Raw genomic sequence first — 24,834 nt, 5'->3', positions numbered from 1 at the left:
ACAACTTTTTGTGATGTTTGCTCTTGTTCTCCCTCCTTCTTCCCTGGAAAAACATTTCCCCTGTTAAAACTTTGTTGTAGAAAAAAATGAGGGGTTTTTGTAGAGCGGGGGTATGTAGGAAGGTTTCCCTGGGAAACCTGGGATGTTTCTGGAAAAGTAGGCAAATCCAGCATCCTAAATGAAAATCCTGAGCACTGAACCTGGTGCAGGTCCTGGCCAGAATTAAGAAACCCCTCTGTCCCTGGGGGTCCCTCCAGCCCCATCCCTGTGCAGTCCTCAGGAGTCACTTGATAACTCCAGCACTTCTGGCTGATGCTTGTGAGGAGAAGGGGCTCCATTAATAACCTTCTATTTATTTTAGCAGCGTGCAGGAATGTGCCCAGCAGACTAAACACTCCCTCCTCCCCCTGAGCTGCGGGGCTGGGGGGCTCCCTGCCAGCCCCAGCCGTGCCCAGGGCTGTGCTTGGGGCTGGCCCTGCCAAGTCTGCTGGGGGCCAGACTGAGAAGGGGAACAACAGGGAGGGCCTGGAGGATTCTGTGGGGGTGTTAAAGAAATCATTTTTATTGTAATCAAGCTTAGAATGTGCTCCTTGCCCAGGGAGATTGTTGTTTTCCCCCTTTTTTTTTTTTTTTCCCTCCCTCTGCCTTTTCTACTGGCTTTTTACAGCAAACCCCACCAGCCTGTGAACATTTTGCTCTCCACTAACAGATTTATCCTCCCCAAAGCCCTGCGAGATGGAGCAGCAATATCACTTTTAGGTGAGGAGTTGAAGCATAGAGATGCTACGTGACCTATCCTAAATCACACAGGAAATCTGTGAAACCCCCCAAATCCTCAGTCCCATAACCTTCACTTGTTCAGCCTTCATTTCATCACTGTTCAGGTCGATGCTCTGTTGTCACAGTGAGGTGAATGTGAGAAGGGAAGGCTTGGTTTGAAGTGACAAACAGTTTATAAAGTCTTCATCAATTTGAGCATCACCTTCCCAGCTGTGGTTGGTCATATGGACTCTTAGAAAAAAAGTACCTTTGACCTGCATAAATTTTCATAACGAGGTGATTTCAGTGCACAAAATCACCTTGAAAGCATCCGTGCCTGTCACAAGGGGGATGCTCCTTGAAGGTGATGCAGGTGGGGTGGACACCACAGTGCTGTGCAGCTGGATGGGAGCTTGGGGAGCATGTTCCCACCCCAGCAAAGCAGCTGGAAGTGGCCATAGCCAGAGGCAAATTTCCAGGCTTGACCGAGCAATGAGTTGATCCATCGTGGCAGCCCTCGAGGTTCAGAGATTTTGTGTGTGTTGTTGCTGCCAAGATACACCTGTGAGTATTTATAGATCCAGGGTTGTTCTTCCTGCCAGACTGGGAACTTTCTGGTTTTCCTCCAAACCTCCTTGAACTCCCAGGGCCAAACTTCTGGGTTTGATGGCAAAAAAAGAAGCTCGAGTGGGGTTTTGCTGTTTCTGCTGTGAAGTGCCCACATTACACAGAGCATCTCCATGGCTCTGTCCTCCCCAGGTATGGACAGAACATCTCCCAGCAGAGAATTTTGTGCTTAAAACTGTCCTAAGGGCTCAACCAGTGGGTTTCTGCTGTGTCTGAGAGAGAACAGAGAGGCAGAACCACTCTATAACCCACTCGTCCTGCCACGACTGCTCACCTTTCTTTGTTAGGGAGTAATTGGAAGTGTTGGGTGTTTTTTTTACTCTAAGGTGGCAGGAAAAGACTGTGCTTCAGATGCAACTGGTTATCCTTCCAGTCTGCTGACTGCAGCCCAGAGGGCTGCTCAGTTGCAGAGGAGTTGGCACGAGCGTTTTGGAGCGTGCTGGAAGCTGGCATGTGAATACTGCTTTATCCTGGCCTTCAGATGGAGCAAAATATTGCCTCAGATGTGTGTTGCTGCCGTCAGGGTGGCCATGGATGTCTCAGAGGAGGAGGAGGAAGGTTTTGAGGCAGCAGTCACTCGTGTTGCACCAAGTTTGGTTGGGTTGAGGAGTATTTTAAGCAATGAGCACTGCTCTGAAGTTGTGCCACCACAAGCAATGACACATTGCCTCCTCCCCTCCCTGGCTCCACTTCAGAGTGTGTCTCTCCAGTTTCTCTTGCAACACATATTTATCTGCTCTGTGCCCTTATGGCTGTTTAATTAGTATTCATGTTTTCCTTTCAAACAGAAATTGAGTTGAGTGCTCCGAGAGCTGGAGCGACTGCGTGGCGAGGGCATCACGTGGGCGGGATGGTGCCTGCTGCTCTCACACACGTGGTGGTGAAAGACCTGGAGGAGACCAAATTAGGTTGTCAAGACATCAGAGATGCTTTCAGATAATTGAATTAAAAGACCCTTTTGGAATCCCGTTCCAGCAGTGGAGAAATAAGGAGATTTGAGTAGCACTGGGGGGGCCACAAACAAGCCCCGAGCACTGAGGGTCTCTCAGCAGCTGAGATGGATGGAGGCATTGGAGAAGGTTGGTCTGCTGGAAGGTGGAAATAGATGATCTTTCAGGTCCCTCCCAACCCAAACCATTCTGGGATTCTCTGATTCTAAGGCTGTCAGGGGCAGGGCTGTGCCTTTTGCTTTGCTGGTGACACCTTTAATGGCCCCGGTCAGTGCTGTGGCCTCCAGTGCCACATCCAAACCCAAACGGCCAAAATCAGTGGATATTTTGGGTAGGATTTGGTCAGGGCTTGCTGCCTGCCCAGCTGGTTGTGCTGGTTGTCTGGGCAAAGGCTCTATAGGTGGGTCAGCCCCTGCCAGACCCAGCTGAAGTGGACACACAGGAGCATCCCCAGCTCAGTCTGCTGGGATAAGGACTGTACTTAATACTGCAGATCATGAATGATGTTTGCTTTGCCTCCTAACAAGCCACAGTTGTTTTAGGCCTTTTCCCATCCATTTAAGTGACTCACAGGCAGACAACTGTCAGTGCCTTGGGTGCTATTAATACCTCCTTAAGAACATGATTGGAAGTATTTTTATTTCTGTTTTATTTTGGGGGGAAGGGGGGGGAGGAATCAGCGGGAAGGACGGGTTTTAAAAAAATAACTCCTCCTTGTGTGGCTGGGCCTCTGTGTGAGTGAGCCGACAGTCCTGCCCACAAAAACAATTTGCTTAAAATCCGTCCAAAAAGAGCTGACCACACTGTTATTTGGAGAAGCTGTGCCAGAAACAGCATTCCTGTGCCTGCAGAGGGGAGTGTGCAAGCGCCAGTTAGTGAAAAACAGGCTGGATTTTTCCATTTTAGGTCTTTGCACTTTCTGTGGACTCAGTTTGGTCCCTGGCATCTCGTCCAAGCAGAATTCTGGAGGAAGTGTTGAATTTGTAGGAGAAACAGCTCTGTAAGGCAGCACTGTGGGATTGGGGGTCTGAGTTTAGGTTTCCTTTAGGTGTGGATCTGCTGCAGCAGAGGATGCACCAATCCAGAAACACTGTATCCCGTCCAGCAAAGCACCTTGATCCATCAAAGTCCGTTAGGGAATCATGGAATATCCTGAGTTGGAAGGGACTAACAAGGGTCAGTGGCACCCAACTCCTGGCCCTGCACAGGATAACCCCAAAATCCCACCATGTGCCTGAAAGCATTGTCCAAATGCTGGGGTTTAGTTGGGTTTTGGTCGGGTGTAAGAGAATTTTAAGCAACGAGCACAGTTGTGAATTTGAGGCACCAGAATCAAGGGCATGTTGCCTCCTGCCCTCCCTGGCTCCACTTCAGAGTGCGCTGATGGTGTTGTCCAAAGGCTGAGATGGCTGGTTTGGGGCTCTCCTTGTCCTTACAGAGGTGCAGTGGCACCACAGTTCCACCCCACATGCACAGAGAAGCCCCAGATAGTCCCCTGGTCCCCTCCTGTGGTGTCTGTGGGGATGAGGGGGCAGCAGCACCTCATGCTGCTCATCCAGCTGCACTCCTGGATGAGGGAAGGAGAGGTGAGAAGGGCACTTAGACCCCAGCTGGCAATTACCTACCCGCTCCTAATGGACTGAATGTGGCCCCCATAACCATAAATTTTCCTGGCTTTGGGTCAGTTCAAATTGGAGCCTCAACACCATAGAAAGGGCAGGTTTTGACTGTGTTTTTGTGCTCTGTGTAATCACACCGATAGCAGCACTGGAACAGTCCTGAGTGATGGGTGACAAGAGCAGAAGAAGGCACCTCCTGAGCTGCTTGTTGTTGTTGTTGTTGTCTTTGGGTGCAGAGCAAAATGTGTAGGCTCCAGGCTAGATCGTGTAAATCTCGTTAGAAAGCCATTCCCAGCTAATGAAACCCTGGGAGAGAGGGATTTGGCTTCCCAGCCCTTCAGCCTTGTAGCAAAGGCTGGAATAAATCCATCTTCAGTTATGTGTGGGCTGCTCTCCCCTCTCCCCCGGCGCGAGGGGTGTATTTATTGGTGGCGTCGTCGGCGTTCGAGATCAGCTGCAGGTCAGCAATTTGCTGCATCTGCACCTGAATAATTTCAAGAGATAATTGTCTTCTCTTTAAAAAAAAAAAATAAACAAAACAACAGTAAAAACTGGTGTGCAAAGAATTCTACCTGATTTTTAATCCTTCTGTAGGGACAGAGAACAGACATGTAAATAATTGTGCCTCCCCCACGGCGAGCTCTGCGGGGCAATGGGTATTAATTCCAGGGGCCAGAGCTGTTAAGGAAAGCTGTTGAAACGAAGTGTCTGAGATAAATGCATCTCATCTTTCCCTGTTTGTGTAGGCTGAGAATGTGCCTGCCACAGCCATAGATTCCCACTTGGGGTCATGTTTGTTTGGCTGCGACTTTATTGCTCTAAGCGTGAATTTACCAGCTCCTACGGCGTGAAATACGATTGTCTTTGTCCTCCTGTGCCTGATGGCCATTACGGTGTTTGCTGAAGTTTTGAGCGCATCTGCTGCATTGTTTGGTCTTATTAAGATGAAGATGTGGCAAAGGCACGGGCTCTGGTGTTCAGCTGCAGGATCTGTGCCTGGACATGTTCCTCCTCTGCAGGTTTGGGAGTGATTTTGGCAGGTTTGGGGTTGATTTGGAGACCCTGATACCCAGGGCCTGCTGTCATCCATGTACCTGCAGAGATCTGGGATCCCTTCCCTTCCCATCACAGCCTCTCACTCCAGGCACAGGAATCTGCTCTGCTCTCTGCTTTTTCTTGCTTTATCTGCTTTTTTCCTCTCCCCTGCCTTACCTAATCATAAAATCCCAAAATGGTTTGGTTTGGGTTGAAAGGGACCTTAAAGATCATCCATTTCCAACCCCCTGCCATGGACAGGGACAACGTCCACGAGCCCAGGTTGCTCCAAGCCCTGTCCAACCTGGCCTTGGACACTTCCAGGGATGGGGCAGCCACAGCTTCTCTGGGCAACCTGTGCCAGGGCCTGCCCACCCTCCCAGGGAAGGATTTCTTCCCAATTTCCCAATGTATTCAGAGTTGGAAGGGACCCACAAGGGGGTGTACATATATGTGCATATATATATATATATTTCCAACAGTTGAGATGGAAATCCAGCAGTACAGAAGCATCCAGGCCCTTTTGGGACACACAGGCTGCTGGAAATATTTCCTTTGTTTTGCATTCCCTTTACCCCTGCCTGTCCCAAAGAACAGAGGGTATCCTGTGCATATAATGAAGTCTCTGAAGGTTTGAATACTATTTTTTTCCGCCTCTGACTAATCTTTTTTAATGCTTGACAGCCTCATGTTCTGTAATTGAATGCGTTTTATTTAGAAAATAACATTTAGTGCCACTTTGGATTTCCAATTATTCTTCAATCGGACTTTGAGGGCCTGATGTCTTTGTCATTTTGATATGTGCAAAAGATGGCAACATCAGAGCAGCCAACAGCAAATTATTTCCACTACTGATTACCAGGCTTGGGAGGAAAATATGCAGTGACAAATTTAGTCTCGGCATAAATGTATTAAAATGAGTTAAAGTGTTGCACCAGCGGCATCTTTGTGCCTCGGCTCGGTGAGGAGGGGAAGCACCAGCCTGCCTCCATCCTGCAGGTTTCTCCAACAAGCAGGGAGTGTTTTTGGGTGAGGGCAAAGGGAGAGACTCGGTGACAGTGGAAAAGCCTCCAAGGAATGGAAGCTGCAGCGATGCCAACTGGATCTGTCTGCAGGGCTCGTGGTGGGCGTTAAGGTGACACCTCTGAGCAGGAGGAAAAGCTGCACAACAGTAGATCCATTATAATAATCACACAGAACTTGCTGGAAAAGGAGGAGCTGCCTGCTCTCACCTTGTGGGTGTCCTTCATGCTTGGAGAGGACACAGCAGCTTGATCTGAAAACTCTGTCAGGGGAGGGTCAGGTTGGATCTCAGGGAAAGGTTCTTCCCCCAGAGGGTGGTTGGGCACTGAACAGGCTGCCCAGGGTTTGGTCACAGCCCCAAGGCTGCCAGAGCTCCAGGAGTGTTTGGGCAACACTCTCAGGGAGAGGGTGGGATTTTGGGATGTCCTGTGCAGGGCCAGGAGTTGGACTGGATGATCCTTGTGGGTCCCTTCCAGCTCAGGGCATTCCATCATTCTGTGATTCCTTTCCTGCCTGTGCACACTGCTGGTGTGGCTCCCCCTGCACTGATTCCAGTGCACCTCTGCCCAGCAAGGCTGATCAGTCCTGAAGAATTCCACAGCCTGGGAATCAAGGCAGAGCACCATGATGTTCCTGTTTGTCTAAATCTGCTCTTTGAGTCTAAACTATTCCTTCAGGCCTCCTCTCTAACCTTGAGAGAGCGAGTCTGGCAGCTTGTCACAGGGCAAGACACCCAAGGTTACCAAAGACAGGGTAACACGGCACCTCAGAATCCAAAAACCTTGTGTTTTGCCGGCTCTTTGTGCTTCCCTGTTCCTGATGTGGCCCTGAAGCTTTGCTATGTTGTCTCCTGAGATGTTCTTTTTGGTGCCTGTGTGCGATAAGGGGCCGGTGTGCTACAGCCGCCATGGGACGGTGGGTTTCTTCTGTGGGGAGAAGGGCTTAAAGCTCATTTTCTTTCAGAATTAGAGGGTTTGGGATATACTTAGGAGGGTTCATTTCTCACACTGGTGGTCAGGTTCCTAAATTATTTTTGACAGCCGTATGTAATGATATACAAATGGGAAAGTGATGGAGTAGCAGAAAATTGACTGGCAAGGACGGCGTGATGTAGTTAGAGAGCAAGCCTTGCTAAAAAGCCGTGGAGATTACAGCAGTGTTCCACGAGCAAACAAGGAGCAGGACCACCATCAGCCTGTGAGAGCAGCAGTGATACGACTCTGTGACCTTTAAAGCTACTTAGGGCATTCAAATGCTTTGGATTTTCAGGGCTCTATAAAATTACACAAACCAGCCGTGCCTGTGACTTTCCTCCCAGGTTTCCACAGTATTTGAAGAATTTAGGAACCCTGAAATGGTTCGAAAATGGGGAATTGAGGGTTGCCTGTGTTCCTGTGTTGCATGCAGCAGACCCTTGTGAGGGGCTGTGGAGAAGATCTGAGCAGGGTCAGGGGTGGCTGTACTGAACCTCCCAGCTTTGCCCCAAAGCTTGTTGTTCCCTAGGAAAGGCAACATCCCATGGGATGTGGACATCTAAGGCATGAACCTTGCAGCCCTGGCAGCTGGGCTACATAGAATCCTAGAATATGCTGAGTTGGAAGGGACCCACAAGGATCATCCAGTCCAACTCCTGGCCCTGCGCAGGACATCCCAAAATCCCACCCTGTCCCTGAGAGCATTGTCCAAACATTCCTTGAGCTCTGGCAGCCTTGGGGAGCCTGTTCAGTGCCCAACCACTGGTCACCCAGCCTGGGATGTGTGATGCTGTGCTGGGAAAGCAGGCAGAGGCAAACGGGCACTGAAGGAGCTGGAAGGGCTGGACACCCTCGTTTTCTGCTCAGCCCCTTCTCCGGGCAAAGCTGCTGTTGGATAATCGTGTCAGTCACACGCGAGGTGCAGGGCAGAGCCGGGGTTGGGCTATTTAAATGATCCTCTCGTGTGCCAAGAAAACAAACAGAAAGGGCCAGTCAAAGCTTTTCAGTGTCACTGACACCCTCGGACGTGCCAGAGCCGGGAACAAAGGGGGCATTGTGGCGCTGCACAGCCCGCGGGTCTGTTGGGAGCGGGCAGATGCGGGGCTGCCCACCCTGCTGTGCCGCGGCCGGGGGGACACGTGGGGTCCCTTTCAAGGTGGGTGGCAGGACACGTCCTCCCCGGCAGCCCTGGGCTTCCTCCTGAGCAAGGAGGGTAAAGAAAACGTGGCTTCTGTGTCCCAGTGCGTGCCAGGGGTGGCAAGTGGCCAGATACTCAAAAGGGTGGGTTCTGTACGGGCAGGGGTGGGGAGAAGGCGTGTGGGAGAGGGAACTCCATCCCTACCTCCGAGGTGGGCAGGAGAGGGGTGGCATTAGGGTAACGACCTCGAAACAGGGTGCTACGAGCATTTTTGGGCACACCTTGTCTCAGTGCCAGGCTGAGTCCCTGAGCCCATCAGGCTCTGGATAAAGATCAGCCTGGGAATGAACACAGGACACTGCTGCAGCCCTTGTGCTGTGCCCTCACCAGCACTGCTCCCTCAGCTATGCACTGAGGATAATGTTTCATCTGCTTCTGGGAGCAGCTGTGGCCTGTTATTCCATGTGTACACATGTTGCCCATTCCAGCAGGGCCACAATGTCTCCCTAATCTCCTGGGCACGCCAGAAATTTGGGAACCCGCTGCCATCCCAGGGTACCGGGTGCTGGTGTGGCCTCAGGTCTGTGGGTTTGGCTGGTTTGGTCCATGCAGCAGTGGAGCAAGGCAAGGGTTAAGCCCAGAGCCCCACTGGAGAGAGGGAAATAACCAGAGGGAGCCGTGGGGTCCCTCGCGCTGGGTTCCAGCTGCCTCCCGTACATATGCTGCTCATTTTTCATCCTGAACACAGCTGCCGCCAGCATCCCTGTCCTACCCCTGTTCCTGCCAGTTTTATGAGAGAAGAATAAAGAGGGGAAAACACAGAACTGCAGAGGTTCATTTGCCAGTTGTCAGGCTGCCGGTGCATCAGGAATAGAGTCATCGCTCTGCGTCCCCGCGCGCGCGCCGGCGTCGTTTCATTAGCGGCGTTATTTATTCGTGCTCCCCCTCAAATCTGCTCCCCTTTGTGGAAGAAGGGACCTGCTGATTTGCCCTGCTTTAACAAGGGTGGTTTTGGCCTGGATCAGCTCACTCCGTGTGCGGGTGGGACGGGAGCAGCTGCCTCTCCCAGGGGTGCAGCCGGCGGGCTGCGATCGATCCCATCAGCGAGGGCAGGCGGGAGCGCCGGGGTCTGGCAGAGCCCTCTGGCTGCCCCTCTTCCCTTAGCTTGGTAATTAGGAGCTCTCAGAGAGAGGGAAGAGAGGTCACACATGGAGTGGGCCTATTAACCCCGTCCCTTGCCAGCTACCCTGCGGAGAAATGCCCTTGGAGCAGCTGCTCCGGTGCAGGCTTCCAGCAGGAAGGCAGCTGAGGGCAGGGAAGATCCCCTTGGAGCTTTGCTGCCCCAACACAGGTGGGGATTCGCCTCCCGCGGGAGGTTTGCAGCTGAAAAAGATAATTTAGACTAAATTTTGTCTGGAAGTGATGATATCATGCTTTTCATATGGCAGAGAGAACCACCGGGGTGGTTCCCTGTGCCCCATTCCCTGCCAGAGGCAGCAGACAGGGCAGGCCATGTATCCACCAGCCCTTCTCCTGGTTTTGCCATTCCCAAGTTGTCCTTAATGAACTGATCTGTGCAAGTCCCTTCTACTTTCAGCCTCCTGGGGCAACGATTTGCACGTTTTGATAGCTGGGAGGACGTTCCCCCTCGTTTCCAGGCTCTCCAAGGAGCTGAGGGCTACCAATTTCCTCGGGAGTTGGTTTATTTTGTCCTTTCAGATTCCTTCCAACCCCATAGCTTTTCCTGGAGCTGATCTTTGGTAGGCTCAGCAGCAGTCTGCAGGATCCCCCTCGCAGTCTGTTGGGTCTGTTGCTGTACTGACGCCAGTGATATTTATGGAAATATATGCAGAAGTTCCTCAGGCTCTGATGGAGCAGAAATAGTTTCATGGCATTATTTGCCCAAAATGCCGCTGTTTTGAGTGCTGTATCTGGACAGTGAGAAGCTGATGTCAAAGTAACTGTTTACAGCAGGAGCTGATATGGCTTCTAGGGACAAGTGACTTGGCATTGCAGCCCTGGGAGCATTAATGCAGCAATTCTGAAGTTTATGGATAAGCTCTGAGCTTATATCACCCCTGCCTTTCATCAAAGCGGTGCCACAGCCCCAGAGCTGCTCTTTGATTCCACATCTCCCATGCAGCAAAACAGCAGCCCAAGGAAAAGCAGGTAAAGATGAAAGCTAAACTCTTTGCCCGACCTTCTCTGGCTACAAAACCCATTCCAGCTTTTATTTCACATAATGGGAGGCCCTTGGTTAGTTTTCCCAGTTTCCCAGGGGCACTTCCAAGCCACAGGCAGCGGTGTTTGCTCTGTGGCGTGCACGGGGAGGGGAGGTGGGCGTTGAAAGTGCTGACTTGTGGTGGCACTGCAAATGAAGTCATGTCCCAAGGGCTGGGAATGTTGTGGGGAAGGTTTGACGGGTGAAAACCACCATGTTGTGACTTGTGACCCAGCAAAACCCCTAATTGTGTGTTTAAAGTAAACCCCAGACTAGAGCTGTTTCCTTTGCCTCCGTCTTGGCAAGTTGCCTTTGGCTTCGAGGGTTCCAATCACTCATCCTGTGGTTAGAGCTGGTCAGGAGTCACCCCAGTAGTTAAGAAAGGAATGTTAAAGGCCTGTTGTGTAAACCAACCGCTGTCTGAACAGACTTTGTTTTCAGTGTAAATCTGCTGCAGGGAATGATTTAACCTTCATCTATTCTTTTTTTTTTATTATTTCATTAAATAAGATTTATACAGGTATAGTATTGCAAAGGTCATCCATCCCCCGAGCTGTGGGAAGAGCTCCGTGCATTCCTCCCTCTTCACTTCCCTGCTTTACCCCTTGTTTCAGGGTGGGAAAGCACCAAGACTGGGTTTTGTTGCCTTCCTGGGAAGGTAATTTATATCTGCATGGTACACACAGCCCCCTCAGCCCTCCTGCCCCTTGTTCCCACACTAAATGAATCCTCCACGCAGCAGCTTTTTAGCTGGAGTGACCTGTGCAGCCTTTCCCTAAGGGATTGCATCCCAGCTGAGGGGAAGCTGGGGGTTATTCCCCTCCTTTCCCTAAGAAAACACAAGGTGTGGTATCTCCTGACTGCAGCAAGGACCTGGGGTTTGGGCTCAGGCTCTGTGGCTCATTACACTGCTCTGGCTCCAGGCTGCTCCTCTTGTATCTCCGAAATGAGATATTTTATGTCTTTCTTGTTTACTGATACGTGAGGAGGCCGTGTGAGGGGAGGTTTTTTTTTTGCAGATATTTAAGATCCTGTAGCAGCAAAACATCAGTGGTTTGACACACCAGCCCTGGTGTGCTTACAGTCGTGCTCTGTTTACCCCATCAGCAGAGCATCCAGCTCTGAGCGCAGCATCCTCCGGGAAGCAGCCGAGTCATCCCGGAGGCTTCACCCGAGCACAGGGCTTCACAGGCTGAGGCAGCAGAGCTGGAAAGGATGTTTTGCAGCTTTTCCCTGTTCTCCAGGGCTTCTCTGAACCCTGAGAACAAGCAGATGGTTGGGCTGGAGGCTGAGATTCGAGGACAAGGGACTGGTGTTGACATTACCTTTACCAGAGTGCCTTTCATCATTAGCATGTAAATGCCACCGAACACCCAGGAATTATCCACCTATGATCTCTTCATTAGAAGAGGCCTCTGATCAGGTTAATCTCACTTTTCCAGTGTGGAAAGGAGGATGCTGAGCAGCTGTAACCCACCAGCAAGGGGAAGTGGAGTGAATTTCTGAGAGGGAAGGATGCTGTGAGCATCAGGTTTTAAGTGGATCATCAGTGATTGCTTTGGCTTTTGCACAGCGATGCCAGGGCTGAAATAGCAGCATTGATGGTTGTAATTGAGGCTGATGGGACTGGTCCTCTGTGGCAGGTGCCCTGGAATACCTGTGGTGGGTGCTGAGTCGCCCAGGTCTCCTGTGGACAGGAGGGGAGAGGTGGAAGCTTCCAGCCTGGTGCATTTTCCAGCCTCTCAGTGGTCTGCTCTCCCTCTTGGGAAGCAGCAGCCAAAGCAAGCATGGGGGAGGGTGGAGGAAACGTGTTTTAACAGTAAATATGGCCTTGTTATTTATCAATGCAGAGTAATTGAAGTAATTTCATGTCGGTTTTAAATGCAGTGCCTAGGGATCTAATCTATCTGTCTAATATTAATGGGTAATATTTGGTTGCCTCATTCATTCATTACTGTTTTCATTAAGACTCGAGTCCCATTTAGGAGTCTGTTTGTCATTTTAAACTCCTCTGTTTTATCTTAGCCTGCCACAATCCCTTTTAACAACTTAAGTGAATTCATGAGTTCTAGGCTAGCAGCTTGGGGGGAAGGGGCCTCTGCTGTCTGGCGTGTGGTTTTTATGGGGAGAGAGGAAAAACAGACGGCTGAAGGCAATTGCAAGCAGCAGGCACTGAGCTTTCCTGTGATACACACCACGGAGATTTAGGTCTTTCATAACAGAGCTGGATGTCTGTGCTCCAGAGCATGGAGCTCCCTGCTCTGACACAGGCACACACCTGCTTTGAGGCCTCCATCACTTCCAAACCGGTCTGGGAAGCTGCTCGGAGTGGGGACGTTGTTTATGGATGCTCAGGGCGTTTCGTTCTTTCCAAGGTGTCCCCACCTTCAAGATGTCAAAGAATCACAGAGTGGTTTGGGTTGGAAGGGACCTTAAAGTCCATCCAGTTCCACCCCCTGCCACGGGCAGGGACACCTTCCACTAGCCCAGGTTGCTCCAAGCCCTGTCCAACCTTGCCTTGAACACTTCCAGGGCTGGGGCAGCCACAGCTTCTCTGGGAAACCTATTCCCATTCTTCCAGTTGCTGTCTTGTCCCGTGTGCTCCTCAACACCAAGGCCAGGGAGATGTTGCTGAGGGCACAGGCACGTCCCTACCCTCGCTCTCCCATCCAAACCCCTGCACCCTGGAGCTGGGAAGCACCCTGGGAGCCTTGTCAGGGTCCCCACAGCGCGTCACCTGCAGCGCTGAGCGGGCAGTGGAGCCGGGCATCCCTGCGCTGGAGGCGTCCAAGTCTAATTAGAGTGGCGGGGAATCGAAGCATTGTGCCGTTAATGACTCTCTGGCAAAATGCTCCGACTAAAACAGTAATTTTAATAAGCACAGCCCGATTGTGGGAGCGCGCTGAACACCTAATTACGCTGGTTGTAACTCCAGAGTTATCCAGAATTCTATTTTTGCCGCTTTTCTCGCAAAACAGAGAGGGGAAGAAGCACGCACTTTATAATTAATTATTCACCTTAATTAATTTTCTGAGCTTCTGTTAAAACTTTTCAGTGACTGCAGGGAGCGGGCCAGGAGTTGCATGGCAGGGAGGCAAAGCACTGAACGCAGGGGCCACGAACTGATGCGAGATGAAAGTTTGCTGTGTTGGATTGATCCCCACCTGAGCCTGGGAAGTTTGGAAAGCTGCCCCCCTTTTATCCTGATTAATTAGTTCCCCTGGGGCCTGGGCTAATCAGTGCTGCAAAGGGCAGTGCTCATCGGCTGGGTGGCCGTGGCAGAGTGGTCTCGCCCAGCAGCATCAGAAGATGGTGCCAGCACTTCAAGAAGCCACTTCTGGTGGCAGCAGTGACATCCCCTGGCAGAGACACTTGGATGTGGCATGTGGCTGCTCCAGGCACAGCATCCTGAAATCCAGAGCAAGCCCAGAGGGAACTCCAAAGGAGCAGAGAAGTTGTGTCACCCTGGCTTGTGCCAGCAGCACACAGAGCTGAGGAGGAGGAGGAGGAGGATCTCCCACCTGGATGGAGCTGCAGAATGGACAGACCTTGATTTCCAGAAACTCACTTGAAGGTTTCTTTGCAGCCAAGAACAAATTTGCAGCTCCCCTGGGGCGTGGTGGTTTTCCAGGGGAGGAAACACGTGGGTGTATCACAGCATAACCCCGTTCTTGTGGTGAAGACCTTTAGCATCTCATTCCTCATTACTGCCACGTGTAAACATTTATCTCATCACCCCCTTTACTTGTCAAGGGGTCAGCTCTGCGGGAAAACAAAGTGGTTGAGTGTCCCAAATAGGATTTTATGCTGAGGATCCTGTCCTCCTCAATGGCCATCCATGTGAGGGGATACCGGGCTCCCACCAGCACCATGTGGGGCAGGAGGAGCCAGGCAGGAGCCAGCCTGTGTGGCTGCACTCTCTATGGCCAGGTTTGACCTAACTGTAATCCATAAATTTTGCTGTATTTTTCCAATTCCAGAAGCCTGAGTAAATACCCCAGCCAGCAGTTTTATTCCAACATTGGAGATTAAAGAATGGCTTCCCAATTTTGTACATGCCCAAGGTTTTCCCGGCTCCGGAGGCAGCGGGTACGTGGAGCTGATAAGAGGAGGCCGTGCATCCCTGGCCCTTCACTTCCCAGATGCAGATGGTCCATGAGAAGCAGGAGGGAGAGCTGACGCTGCCAAGACACTTAGGAGTGGTGACTGTCACACAGAGCTGGCGCTGGCATGCCAGTCTGAGCACGGGGTGGGCACGTGGATGCCAGCGTGGGATCCCAAAAGCCGGGCACAGCCTGGAGGGCCGCACCACAACAGAGCTGGCATCCCAGGCAGGGTGGTGATCGGGGCAGGGGGTGTCCTGTCCCTGCACCACCTCCTGCACGAGCCCACTCTGCAGCCCTCGAGCATCGCCCTCACCTGCCGAGGGCGGAGGAGGAGCTGCCAGATGGAGCAGGCTGAGCATTCCATGGGCGGTCACGAGCAGCCCGTGCTGGAGATGAAACCCATCCCTCCTCCCCCAGCTTTCCATGATACTGTGCCGCTCCTGGGAGCGGGGATGGGATCTCTGCCTGGCACTTTGCTGTTCCAGCAAGCCCCGGCTCAGATGTTTCGTATTGATGTGCTGATTAACTCGAGCCGTGGTAAAACCCCAGGAAAGCGTTTGTCTGCAGGAGCCTGAGTGCCAGAACATGAGTCTGCTCCGAGCCTAGGCCCTGCCTGCTGCTGCTGGGCTGGATGGATGGAGGAAACGCTGGCTTGAGGACAATTTTACAGCTTGATCAAGCCTTACTTTGGAACATTTGCTATTTTTTCAGTCTTTCCTGCTTCCTAGAGTATGCTGCTCTTGCTTTCATCACCTCCCTCGGGAGCCTAACGCTGCTCGTGGAGGGTAGCAGGGAGCCAAGGAGACAGGAATGCTTGGAGAAGGTCTGATCCCTCACTGAGGAAGTGATCTGGTCCCCTGTGCTCCAACACAGCTTGTCCTCCTAAGATGCTAATGAGGTTCTTATAGCAGCAAAGCCCAACTCATTGAAAAGGTTGCTTGGATCAGAGTTTAAGGGACTTTCTCCACATGCATCTGCAGCGCCGTAATTAAATAATCCCCTTGTAGCCATGGAAACGTTGTCTCCGTGTCCTCTCCCACTCAGCTGCCTCTCTGCCAAAAGTTACAGGCGTTGATTTGGTTCTGACAGCCCGTTGGTAGCTCTGATAATCCTTCTCTGCTGAGCAGTGTGGGAGAGGAGAGCTGGGTCCTGCAGGAGCTGCTGTACCTGCCAGGAGAACTCCCCCTCACCCCCTCCTTGCCTGGGTCCCTTCCTCTGGAGCAGGTATTGCTGCCTCCAGGGGTTTAACAGCACACTTGGGGATGGTCCTCGATGCTTTTTGGTTAAAAACTCACCCTTCTCCTCCTTCCCCTGTGTCCTGGCTGCTGCCCCATGGGTGCACTGCCCACATCCCACTTGTCTCTGGGTCTTTTGTGCTCGTTGCTGGCATCAGCCTGTAGCATGTCTGAGATCTCCACGGGCTCTGCTTGAACCAAGAAGTCATTTCCAGGTAGGAATTTTCACACAGTGTGGGGTGGATTGGATCCACATGTCTTGCTCTCTTTCCCACCCCTGCATGCTGGTAATTCCTTGGCAAAGGCACCACAGGAGGATTCCCCATTTGGAGTTTTGCACGGAGACTCAGGGAGGAGAAGAGGAGTCTGTCAGACTTTTTACAGCCCCCTGAGAAAGTTTGACTCTGTTTTCCCTGTCACCCTGACACTTTAATGGCTGGAACTGATGTGTCCTCCTTGCTCCTTCCCACACTTTTTCACGTCTCCTGCACCAGCACAAAGCGGTGTTTTCTCATGAATAAAGGGAAGAATAAAACCTCATTGGAAAGTTCATCAACTTTGGGCTCCTGCTCACTTGAGTGATAGATAGCTTTAATTACATTGAACTAGTTGGCATCCCTACTCCACTCCCCAAAGTCATTAAAAATAGATTTTCTGTTTGAACTCCAGCCCCCTGAGGGGTCTGTGGGCACCGTGCCGTGGTGGTGGGACACCCTGGGGGCTGTCTCCAGCCAGGGAGGTCAGAGGACTGGGCTGGTGGCACGCACAAGCTGTGGAAACTTTGCTTTAGTTGTTTATTTTAGGTATTTATTTATTTATTTGGAACTGGTTTCTTGCACTCATTTTCTCTTTGGGCTGGCCAAGTTGGAATTCGTGTGTTTTGGAGAATCTGTATTGATTTATTTTATTTCATTTTATTTTATTTTATTTTAGCTGATGTTATGGGTCAGGCAGTCAGGGGAAAGGAGTAATGAGACTTTATCATTTAATTACCAGGTACATTTTGGCATCTCCCTGTTGGCTGAAGGGGACCTGGGAGGAAGTTGTTGGACTTGGGAGTCCCCTGTGCCCCACCCTGATCCATCTTGTTTCTCCTTCCAGCTGCAGGCACTGCTGTTCCTTGTCTTCTCTGCCCAGCCCAGCACAAATTCTTTGGTCTCAAATTGACAGTTAGGCTGTCAGAGAACAGTTTAAAAATACCTAAAGCCAAGAGAGTCTTTCCAACCTGCCATCAGGAAGAGTAAGGGCAGCAATGTTTTACTGCTGTGCTGTCTCTAAAGGAAATACAGCTTTCAGTCTTCCGTGTTCATGATAGGCGTGGAATAACATATGGATGTGTCCTACTCTTAAAGGGATTTCTCTTGTTTGCCCATTAAAATGAAACATACTCTGCAGAAGGCTGGAATATTTTTGATATTTGGATTGTGGCTGGTATAAGGGGGTTGGTTATGTGTTAGTGCTGAGAGAGCTGGGCAAGTACTGCAAAACCCCCCAGGTTTTTTTCATGTGTGGAAATACCTCAATGCTTTTGATCATAATCTTTCTAAACTTATTAATTTAAGCATTTACTTGGACATTGGGGCAATAATTTCTATGAAGGGTGCATTTCAAAGACACAGGATTAGATATTGGAGAAAGAAATTATTCTCCTCTAAAGTGTTACAGCTTCCTCCAGCCAGAGACCACAGGGCATATCCAAGGCTATGGAACTGCCGATCCAGAGGGACCCTCAGGTGTCAGACCAAACCCACCCACACACTTCAGCCAGGTCTCTTTTGGCCCCCAAAAAGACTGAATGGGTGAAGTTCCCTGTCTTACCTTTTTCCAGCATTACAAAGAAAGGATAAAATGGTCCCATTTGGGCTGGAACCCTGCAACTCTTTGCATTGTTCACAATTTCTGTGGCATTTTTAAAGGATTATCATGTGCAGAAGCCGCAGCTTCTGAGCAGAAAAAGAACCCGAACGTGCAACACAAAATCATCTCTAATGAACTCTTATTCATATAATTCAAATCCTCTGTTATTTATAGAGCCCTGTGAGAGCATCCAGCTCCTCACAAACATGAAACAAGCCCTGAGCTGCATATAAATCACAGGGACCGATCCTGCCAAGCCTCACTCTGTGGGTAAGAGGAGGTGGGTCAGCAGTGCCTGATGATTCTGGGGGCTGTCCTGACCTTCAGGGTGGGTGAGAGCCAACCCACCAGCACAGGCTGGGGAGATTTTAGGCAAAACCCAGTGAGCTTCCTCGATGCATCCTGTGGTGGCTGATGTCTCCCACAGTGAATGAGAGCCACAGCATCTCCCAAGGGATGATTGTTGGGTTTGGAAAACACATTTACTTCTAGGTTTTCCACCCAGGAGCAGGGTGATGTCTGTGCTGGTCTGCACTGGGAAATGCTGGGTGACCACTGCTGGTGGGATGGGTGTGGGCATGGTGGCAAAACAATCCCCAGGCTCATCCCCGGGCGATTATTTTTTTTTGTTGTTGTTGTTGTTTCAGGAAAAGCTGTTGAGTAGGGGCTGAGGAAACAAGAAGAATAGCAGCCCTATTGGTGTCGTCCTCAGAGAGGAACTGGGTTCTCACTGTGTCAACAGCACTTGGCGTGAAAGTGGCCGTTGTTTGGGGAGACACTGCTCCTTTCACTGCTGGTCACTGCTTTCCCTCCCAGCTGCTGGGAGCCGGGTGCTGTTTTGACGGACAGAGCGAGTGCGATGCCGACAGTTGTTTTAATTTCCAGCCAGTTGCAGGCATCACTCCCAGGGCCTGAGCAGAGAGCAGCCAAGGCTGCGGGGCTGGGCAATAATTATTTACAGTGTTTGGGGAGTAGGTGTGGGAATAGAACCTTAGAGTCTTGGGATGGGTTGGGGTGGAAGGGGCCTTGTCACGTTCCACGCCTTCTGACCGGGTTGTTCCAAGCCTTGTCTAATCTGAACACTTTTAGGGTGTCCATAACCTCTCTGGGCAACCTGTGCCAGTGCCCCACCACCCTCATAGTACAAAATTTCTTCCATACACTGTGTGTATGGGCCAGTGTAGGAGCATCCCCCTGCAGCGTCAGGACAGGGATGCAAACCCAGCCGTGCCCATTGGAGGTGGCAAAGGGATGGCTTGTAAAGGTTAAAGTGGTTAAAAAAGGTTAAAAATTTCTTCACATTGTCAAGCAGTGACCTATGGTTAAAGCTTGGTGTCATTTTGGAGCCTTTGGGCTTTTCAGTGCTGATAAACAGGTCTGGAACGTGCTACACCTCAGCATCCTGCGGGGACCTTGCCTGAAGTGCAAGCAGGGGTTTGCAGCAGTGTTTGGGGTTGTTCCACCTGTGCTTCCCTCTCTGGCATCTCTGCCTGGGAGAGATGGGAATCCCCTGGTGGGTCATGCCTGGGGGGCCAATTCCATGCAAGCAGTGAAACACCCCCCTAGACTAAACAAGCTGACAAAATCCCAATGAATTTTATTCCCCGCCAGCTTTCCTCCCTGAAGCAGCTTCCCCTGGGGGAAGTGTGAGATAGCCAGCTGTAAATCAGGGAGGAGGGAACAGCTCTGGCCATGGGAGCATTTCTGGGCAGGGAGGTCAGGGGGTTCTGGCGCCAGGAGTGGGCTGGGGCTCTGTGTGCCCACGACTCGCCCCGAGGGACGGGCTGACTTCACGTCTTGCTCTCCAGTATTTCCTATTCTTGGATATTGGAGCAAATTCATTTAAGGCGGTGAATTGCCGTCGTGTTACGTGGCTCCAGCTGGCAGAGCATTGCCTGGAGCTGCTCTGGTTTTGCTGGTGTGAGAGCAGCACTGAGCCCTGTGTTTGCTTCCCTTGCAGGTGTCCCGGGTGCCCGTGGAGTCCTGTGAGCAGTACACGACCTGCGGGGAGTGCCTGAGCTCGGGAGACCCCCACTGTGGCTGGTGCTCCCTCCACCACATGTAAGTCCAGCCTTGACCGCTTCACGATGGTAAAAGCAGCTTTCAGAGCCTACCAAGCACCTCCCACACGAAAAGAATTAGGTTGAAGTTCCTTAAATCGGTTTTTCTGGCAGCGCGAATGCCTTTGGAAATTCCCCGAGCTCCTGGGGAGAGGTAAAGGAAAATAAACTCCTGTTTTAGGAGCAGTGGGTCACTCAGTGCATGGAGAGGGTGATGTGGACACGATGGAAGACCAGAATTTTAACTGGTGGGAATGGAGGCCTCGTGTTTTGCACACTCCTGCTCGCCCGAGCCGCAAATCCCAAGTAACAGGGAATTTCTAAAGGCAGCGGTAGACTTCGATTATGTGAGCAGGACTCTGCTTTCAGCGAGGTTACAGCATCAGGGCAGAGCGCTGAGCCCTTCTAAATGCACCAGCAAGAGATATTTAAATGCTGCAAGGAAAGGTCAGAGGGTCCGTGTGCTCCAGCCGTTCCCGGTGGGAGCCGGGAGCGCAGGGCTCGGGGCTGGCAGCCCCCCACGTGCATCACCAGCCACAAAGGGCTAAGGGTGGTGGGTTGTTGGTTGTTTTTTTTTTTTCAGGGAAGCTCCAGGAAACGCTCTCTGCATTCAGGAGGTGTCCGTGTCCTTCCTTTCTCTCCGCTGCCATAATAAGGATCACTTCCTAAGGCGGAAGGGAGACCACCGGGCAGAGGAGGAGCGGGGGCGGAGGGGAGAGCCTGGAGGAGGCCGGAGGAGAGGAATAGAAATCCCTCCGGCCCAGTGCCAGCTTGCAGAGCAGCCCCGTTAAATGCATGGAAAGCGTGGCAGTGGTGGGGGGGAGGCAGAGTCCAGGGACCCACAAGGCAGTGCTTGGCCACTTGCCCGAGGAGCAGGTGCTGGAGGGGAGCAGGGAACTCCGGGCTCCTCCGCAAATCCGGCCTGGATTTGGGACCCGTGGGCCTCGGGGTGCAAAGCAGCTCCCCATGGCTCGTTTGGGTTATTGCCATGCCTGGGGAGGTGCAGGAGGGCCGGCTCAGCCCCTGGCCCTGAGCATCCCCCTGGCTCCACGCAGGCAGGGTGGCAGCACAGCCCTGAGCATCCCACCAGCAGCACCCCAGGGCACCCTGCCCATCATCACTTGGGGTTTTTTTAGCTTGTTCTTTTTCAGACAGCCCTTGTCCAGCCCTCCAGCTGAACCACCCTGTGTGCAGTTGTGTCTGAAAGTCTTTACTGTGACAACTGCTTTGTCAGAAGGAGTGATTTCCACCCCTGAGGATTCCCATCCCTTTGGCTCTGCCCCATTTCCAGAGGCTGGGACAGCTGTGTAGGAATGGAGGGGGATGCTGCATTCGGTACCTGTGGGTGGGTGTGCTTGGTGCTGCTCCTCAGCCTCCTGCAGCAGCTCCTCTGCAAGGATCACCGAGCAGTTTCCTAATGCTAATGAACTGAATCTTCATAAGCCACCTGGGAAGCAGGTAAAGGTTGTTATCTTCATTTTGCAGAGAGAAAACCCTCAATGTCAAGAGGAGAGAAAAGTGTCATTTCCTCTGCCCTTTTGGCCATGACATTTCAGCATTAACCTATTCCCAACAAGGGTTCCTTCCCTGATGGTATTTCTCAACTCTTCCCTTCAAGCATCTGCACTTTGGAGCGATGATCATTTCTTAGCTTTTGTTTTAAGCTTTAAATATTTGAGTTTATCTCGCTGTTCCTGAAGCCTCTGTCGTGTTTGTTTGGAGGCCCCAAGTGCTGGAGTGTTTGTATTTAATTTGTCATCTCTCTCCTCTAATTCTTACACGTTCCTCCAGCTGGACCAGCTGGAAGGGTGGCATGTCAGGGTGTGATGCTCACACTGATGGCTGAAAGGAGGATGTGTTAAAAGGATGAGGGGCAGAAGAGGAGATGATTTAGTCCTTGGAAGAGTTCATTTAATCCTTGGAAGAGCAAGAGAGTGGTTGGTGGCCTGAACAAGTGTGGGGCTGGTAAACACCAGCACTGAGTGTCTGTTGGGGATTGAAATCCAGAGGTTTCTCCCCACTGCTTGTGGGATTTTGCTCCTTGGGTTTGGGGTCTGTGTCCTGGGGGGTACCAAGGCACCCAGGCAGCTCAGGGTATCTGTGGGGTATCTGTGGGGAGGAGCAGGGAGGCCAGCCCTTATGGCATCTCCTCTCTGGACACTTGGAATCCACATTTCCAGTTGCCAGAGCTTTAGCTGAGAGTTGTGGACATGCAGGTTCTGAGGTATCTGGGAGCCTGGAAAAAAATCAGGATTTTAAATGATGTGTTGGATGCCTGAGTAGGAATGGACATGAGAGGGATGGACAGAGCACCACCCCATTCCAGAGGGCATCAGGCAGTGTGTCCTGCCTTCCCCACCACCAGCCAGAGAGGAAGGAAATAATGGAATAGTAAGGAATAAAGGAAAAGTGAAAGGATCTGGGTTGTCCTGGGCTGTTTCATTATCCAATATTACACAGGGCTTCCCCTGTATGCTCATTAGGTGGTGGTGTCTCCTGGTGGTCTGAGTCAGGGTTAAGGCTCTGTGGCACAGGGGGTGTTTGCACACCTGGAATTTGAGGATAGTGGTTGTAGTGGTTGATGGATGAGGTGTAGGTGAGGGCTAAATCAGCGAGCTCTGAAGCAGGAGCTGGCCACACTGGGGGCTCTAGCCTTGAACCTGAACCAGGAGATTCCCAAAGCAGATTAACTCATGAAAAAACTTGTGGTTGATGAGGTGGTGGCCATGGGCAGCACATGCCTTGCGCTGGGATTTGAGGAATTCTGGGTGCAGGACATTTGAGAAGGTGCTGACAACCAGCAGGGTGGGAAAGGTTCTCATTCTTCTGCAGAACAGCCTTGCTGGCCTGGGGGTCCCTGGGACAGCAGGCAATGTCTGAGCAGCCCATTCCTGCCCGGAGCCTCTGCTGTGTCCTCCCTGCCAGGGGTTTGCTTCCCATGCAAGTTCATCCTCTGCATGGAGAGCAGATCCTTTGCTCTCCCTCTTCTACAAGCAGAGAGTGCTCTTTGGGAGCGATCAGAGGCCTTGAGGAGATTGTTAAAGAGTCTCTTCAGCCCAGTGGGATCCGAAACCTGCAAGGCTTCCACGCGCTGCTCTCTGCGAGTGTGTTATTGTCTCCAGACCTATTTATCTCTGTTAGGGCTGTTGCCATAAATAGTATGATAAAAAAGAGCCATTCCAGCGAGTCAATGAGATAAAGGCTCCAGTCAAGAGCTCACTTTAAAGCTATCTTACAGATTCACTTAAACCTCGATAATTCTTCCTTTGGCAGCATTCATATTTAGCTCCATTATGCTCCAAAGGAAAAGGTACTAAAAGCAAGAGGGTGAGGAGAGCAGCAACAGCATTTGCCAGGGATCACACAGGTGGTTTGGAAAGGGGAAGTGGAAACTTCACTTAATCTAAAGCAAACAGCCTCGTGAGAAGGACTCTGGTCCCACTGTTCTGTAGAATCACAGAATCCCACCATGGTTTGGGGTGGAAAGGACCTTAAAGCTCATCTCACTCCACCCCCTGCCATGGGCAGGGACATCTTCCACTAGACCAGGTTGCTCCAAACCCCATCCAGCATGACCTACAGCACTTCCCAGGGTGGGGCAGCCACAGCTTCTCTGGGCAACCAGTGAGCAGTGATCCTGTTCCAGAGCCTGGTTTTGCCAGGCACTTGTCAGTGGCCAGAGCTTGATGGCAAAAATGCAGCCTCTGAGTGGGCAGGAGGTGTTTCTGCTGACGTGGTTGTGTGCCTGGCACAGCTGGAGCTGCTCCACAGGGAGCCAGGAAAACAAGCAGTGTGACAGCAGGGCCTTGTTAATTCAGGTACCATGAACGCTCCAGAAACTGTCAGAGGGAACTTCCTGGTGGGACTGGGAGAGGCCTTTGTGAAAGCAGGTCCAATATCAGCAGGGAGTGAAAAGAGACAAAGTTTGCTGGTGGCTTATTGACACCATTAATACCAAAAGACAAATGCATCTTCCAACCCCGGGAAGAAAAGGATTTTCCCCAAAGAGCAATAAATAGGAAATCATGGAGGGATGACAGTGCTGCAGTCTCAGATATCTGGTTGGAAACATTGATAAGTCTTCCTTAGCCTCCTGGTGGGTGCTCTGCTGGAAGCAACTGAATGTCACTCTACTCCAAGGACACCTGCAATGGAAAAACAGGGATAACGAGCCATCCTGAAGCACACAGCATGCTAGGAGCAGTCCTAGTCACTTTGGCATGCTCTGGGACTTGCATTCCTGCTGGTGGGAATGGGAGAGAGCTGGGAGCTTAAGGCATAAAAACCAGCCAAGCACCGCTGGCAGCAGCTGGAAAGTCCCATTCCTGGCTGTGTCTCACCTCTCAGCTCCAGCAGGAGATGATTAGTGAACTATGTGGTTTTATTTTAATCAGAATAGAGCCATCATCTTGTTACTGTTTTATGGTTTGGTTTCTGGGCAGATGAGGAGTTTATGGGCTGCAGAGTGCCTGGCTCAGCCCACCCTCTCAGCACCCGCTGTAACCCCCAGCACTCAGAGCCCTGGGTTGTGCCCCAGCTCAGGCAGGACTTGGGGGCTGCCCACGAGATACCTGTGGTTCGTCTTTCCTCTGCTCCCAGAACGTTTCTCAGCGCCCTTTGGCCCTGCCCCGGTGCCCGACACCCGGCGCGGGTGCGGAGCATCTCCAGGTGCCGGTGCAGGACACCTTTCCCTGGTGTTTCCCGTGCTCTGACGCTGCTCTGTGTGGCAGGTGCTCCCCGAGGGACAGCTGTGAGCGAGCCCACGAGCCGTTCCGCTTCGCGGGCAGCATCAGCCAGTGCATGAGCGTCACGGTGCAGCCCAGCAGCATCTCCGTGTCCGAGCACAGCCTCCCGGTAAGCAGGGCTGGGGGTGGACTTCCAGAGGCACTTCCAGCGTTTTCCAGGCTGGCAGTGAACACTCCATTCCTCAGCCTTTCTCCCTTCTCTGTTGGCGCAAATGTTTTCTCATGAAGTCAGGCTCGTGGAGGCGCTGGGGAGCCAAGGGGTCATCCGAGCCGGGCAGGAGGGGGTGGCAGAAACAAATTCCCCTTCCCCTCGGGCCCCAGCTCACGTTTCTCCTGGTCTGGTTTCATTAGCTGGTGAAAGGGAAGGCTTTGTTTCCCAAAAAGCTCATCTGTGAGCTGTGCTCAGGCCTGGCTCTCCGAAGCTTCCCAGCTGTTGCTCCTGCAGCCCCCCAGCACCCCGTGGCAGCTGGGTCCTGGCCTTGCTG

At 51.7% G+C, this 24,834-nt stretch overlaps 1 protein-coding gene across 2 annotated transcripts in view; it reads left to right on the top strand.

Moving 5' to 3' along the window:
• The window catches only part of PLXNA2 (plexin A2), a 163,944-nt gene that overhangs the window by 75,632 nt on the left and 63,478 nt on the right, over positions 1-24,834 (top strand). For both annotated transcript variants that reach the window (XM_050326688.1, XM_050326689.1), the window contains exons 5-6: positions 19,505-19,605; positions 24,335-24,458. In XM_050326688.1, the coding sequence (XP_050182645.1) occupies positions 19,505-19,605; positions 24,335-24,458 (225 nt within the window). The remainder of the gene's footprint in view (positions 1-19,504; positions 19,606-24,334; positions 24,459-24,834) is intronic.

Source organism: Myiozetetes cayanensis, unplaced genomic scaffold, assembly GCF_022539395.1.
Source record: "Myiozetetes cayanensis isolate MyiCay16 unplaced genomic scaffold, myiCay2020 scf32, whole genome shotgun sequence".
Classification (NCBI taxonomy): Eukaryota; Metazoa; Chordata; class Aves; order Passeriformes; family Tyrannidae; genus Myiozetetes; species Myiozetetes cayanensis.
Note: the sequence above shows the minus strand (reverse complement) of the source record. Positions and strands in the feature narration are given on the sequence as shown.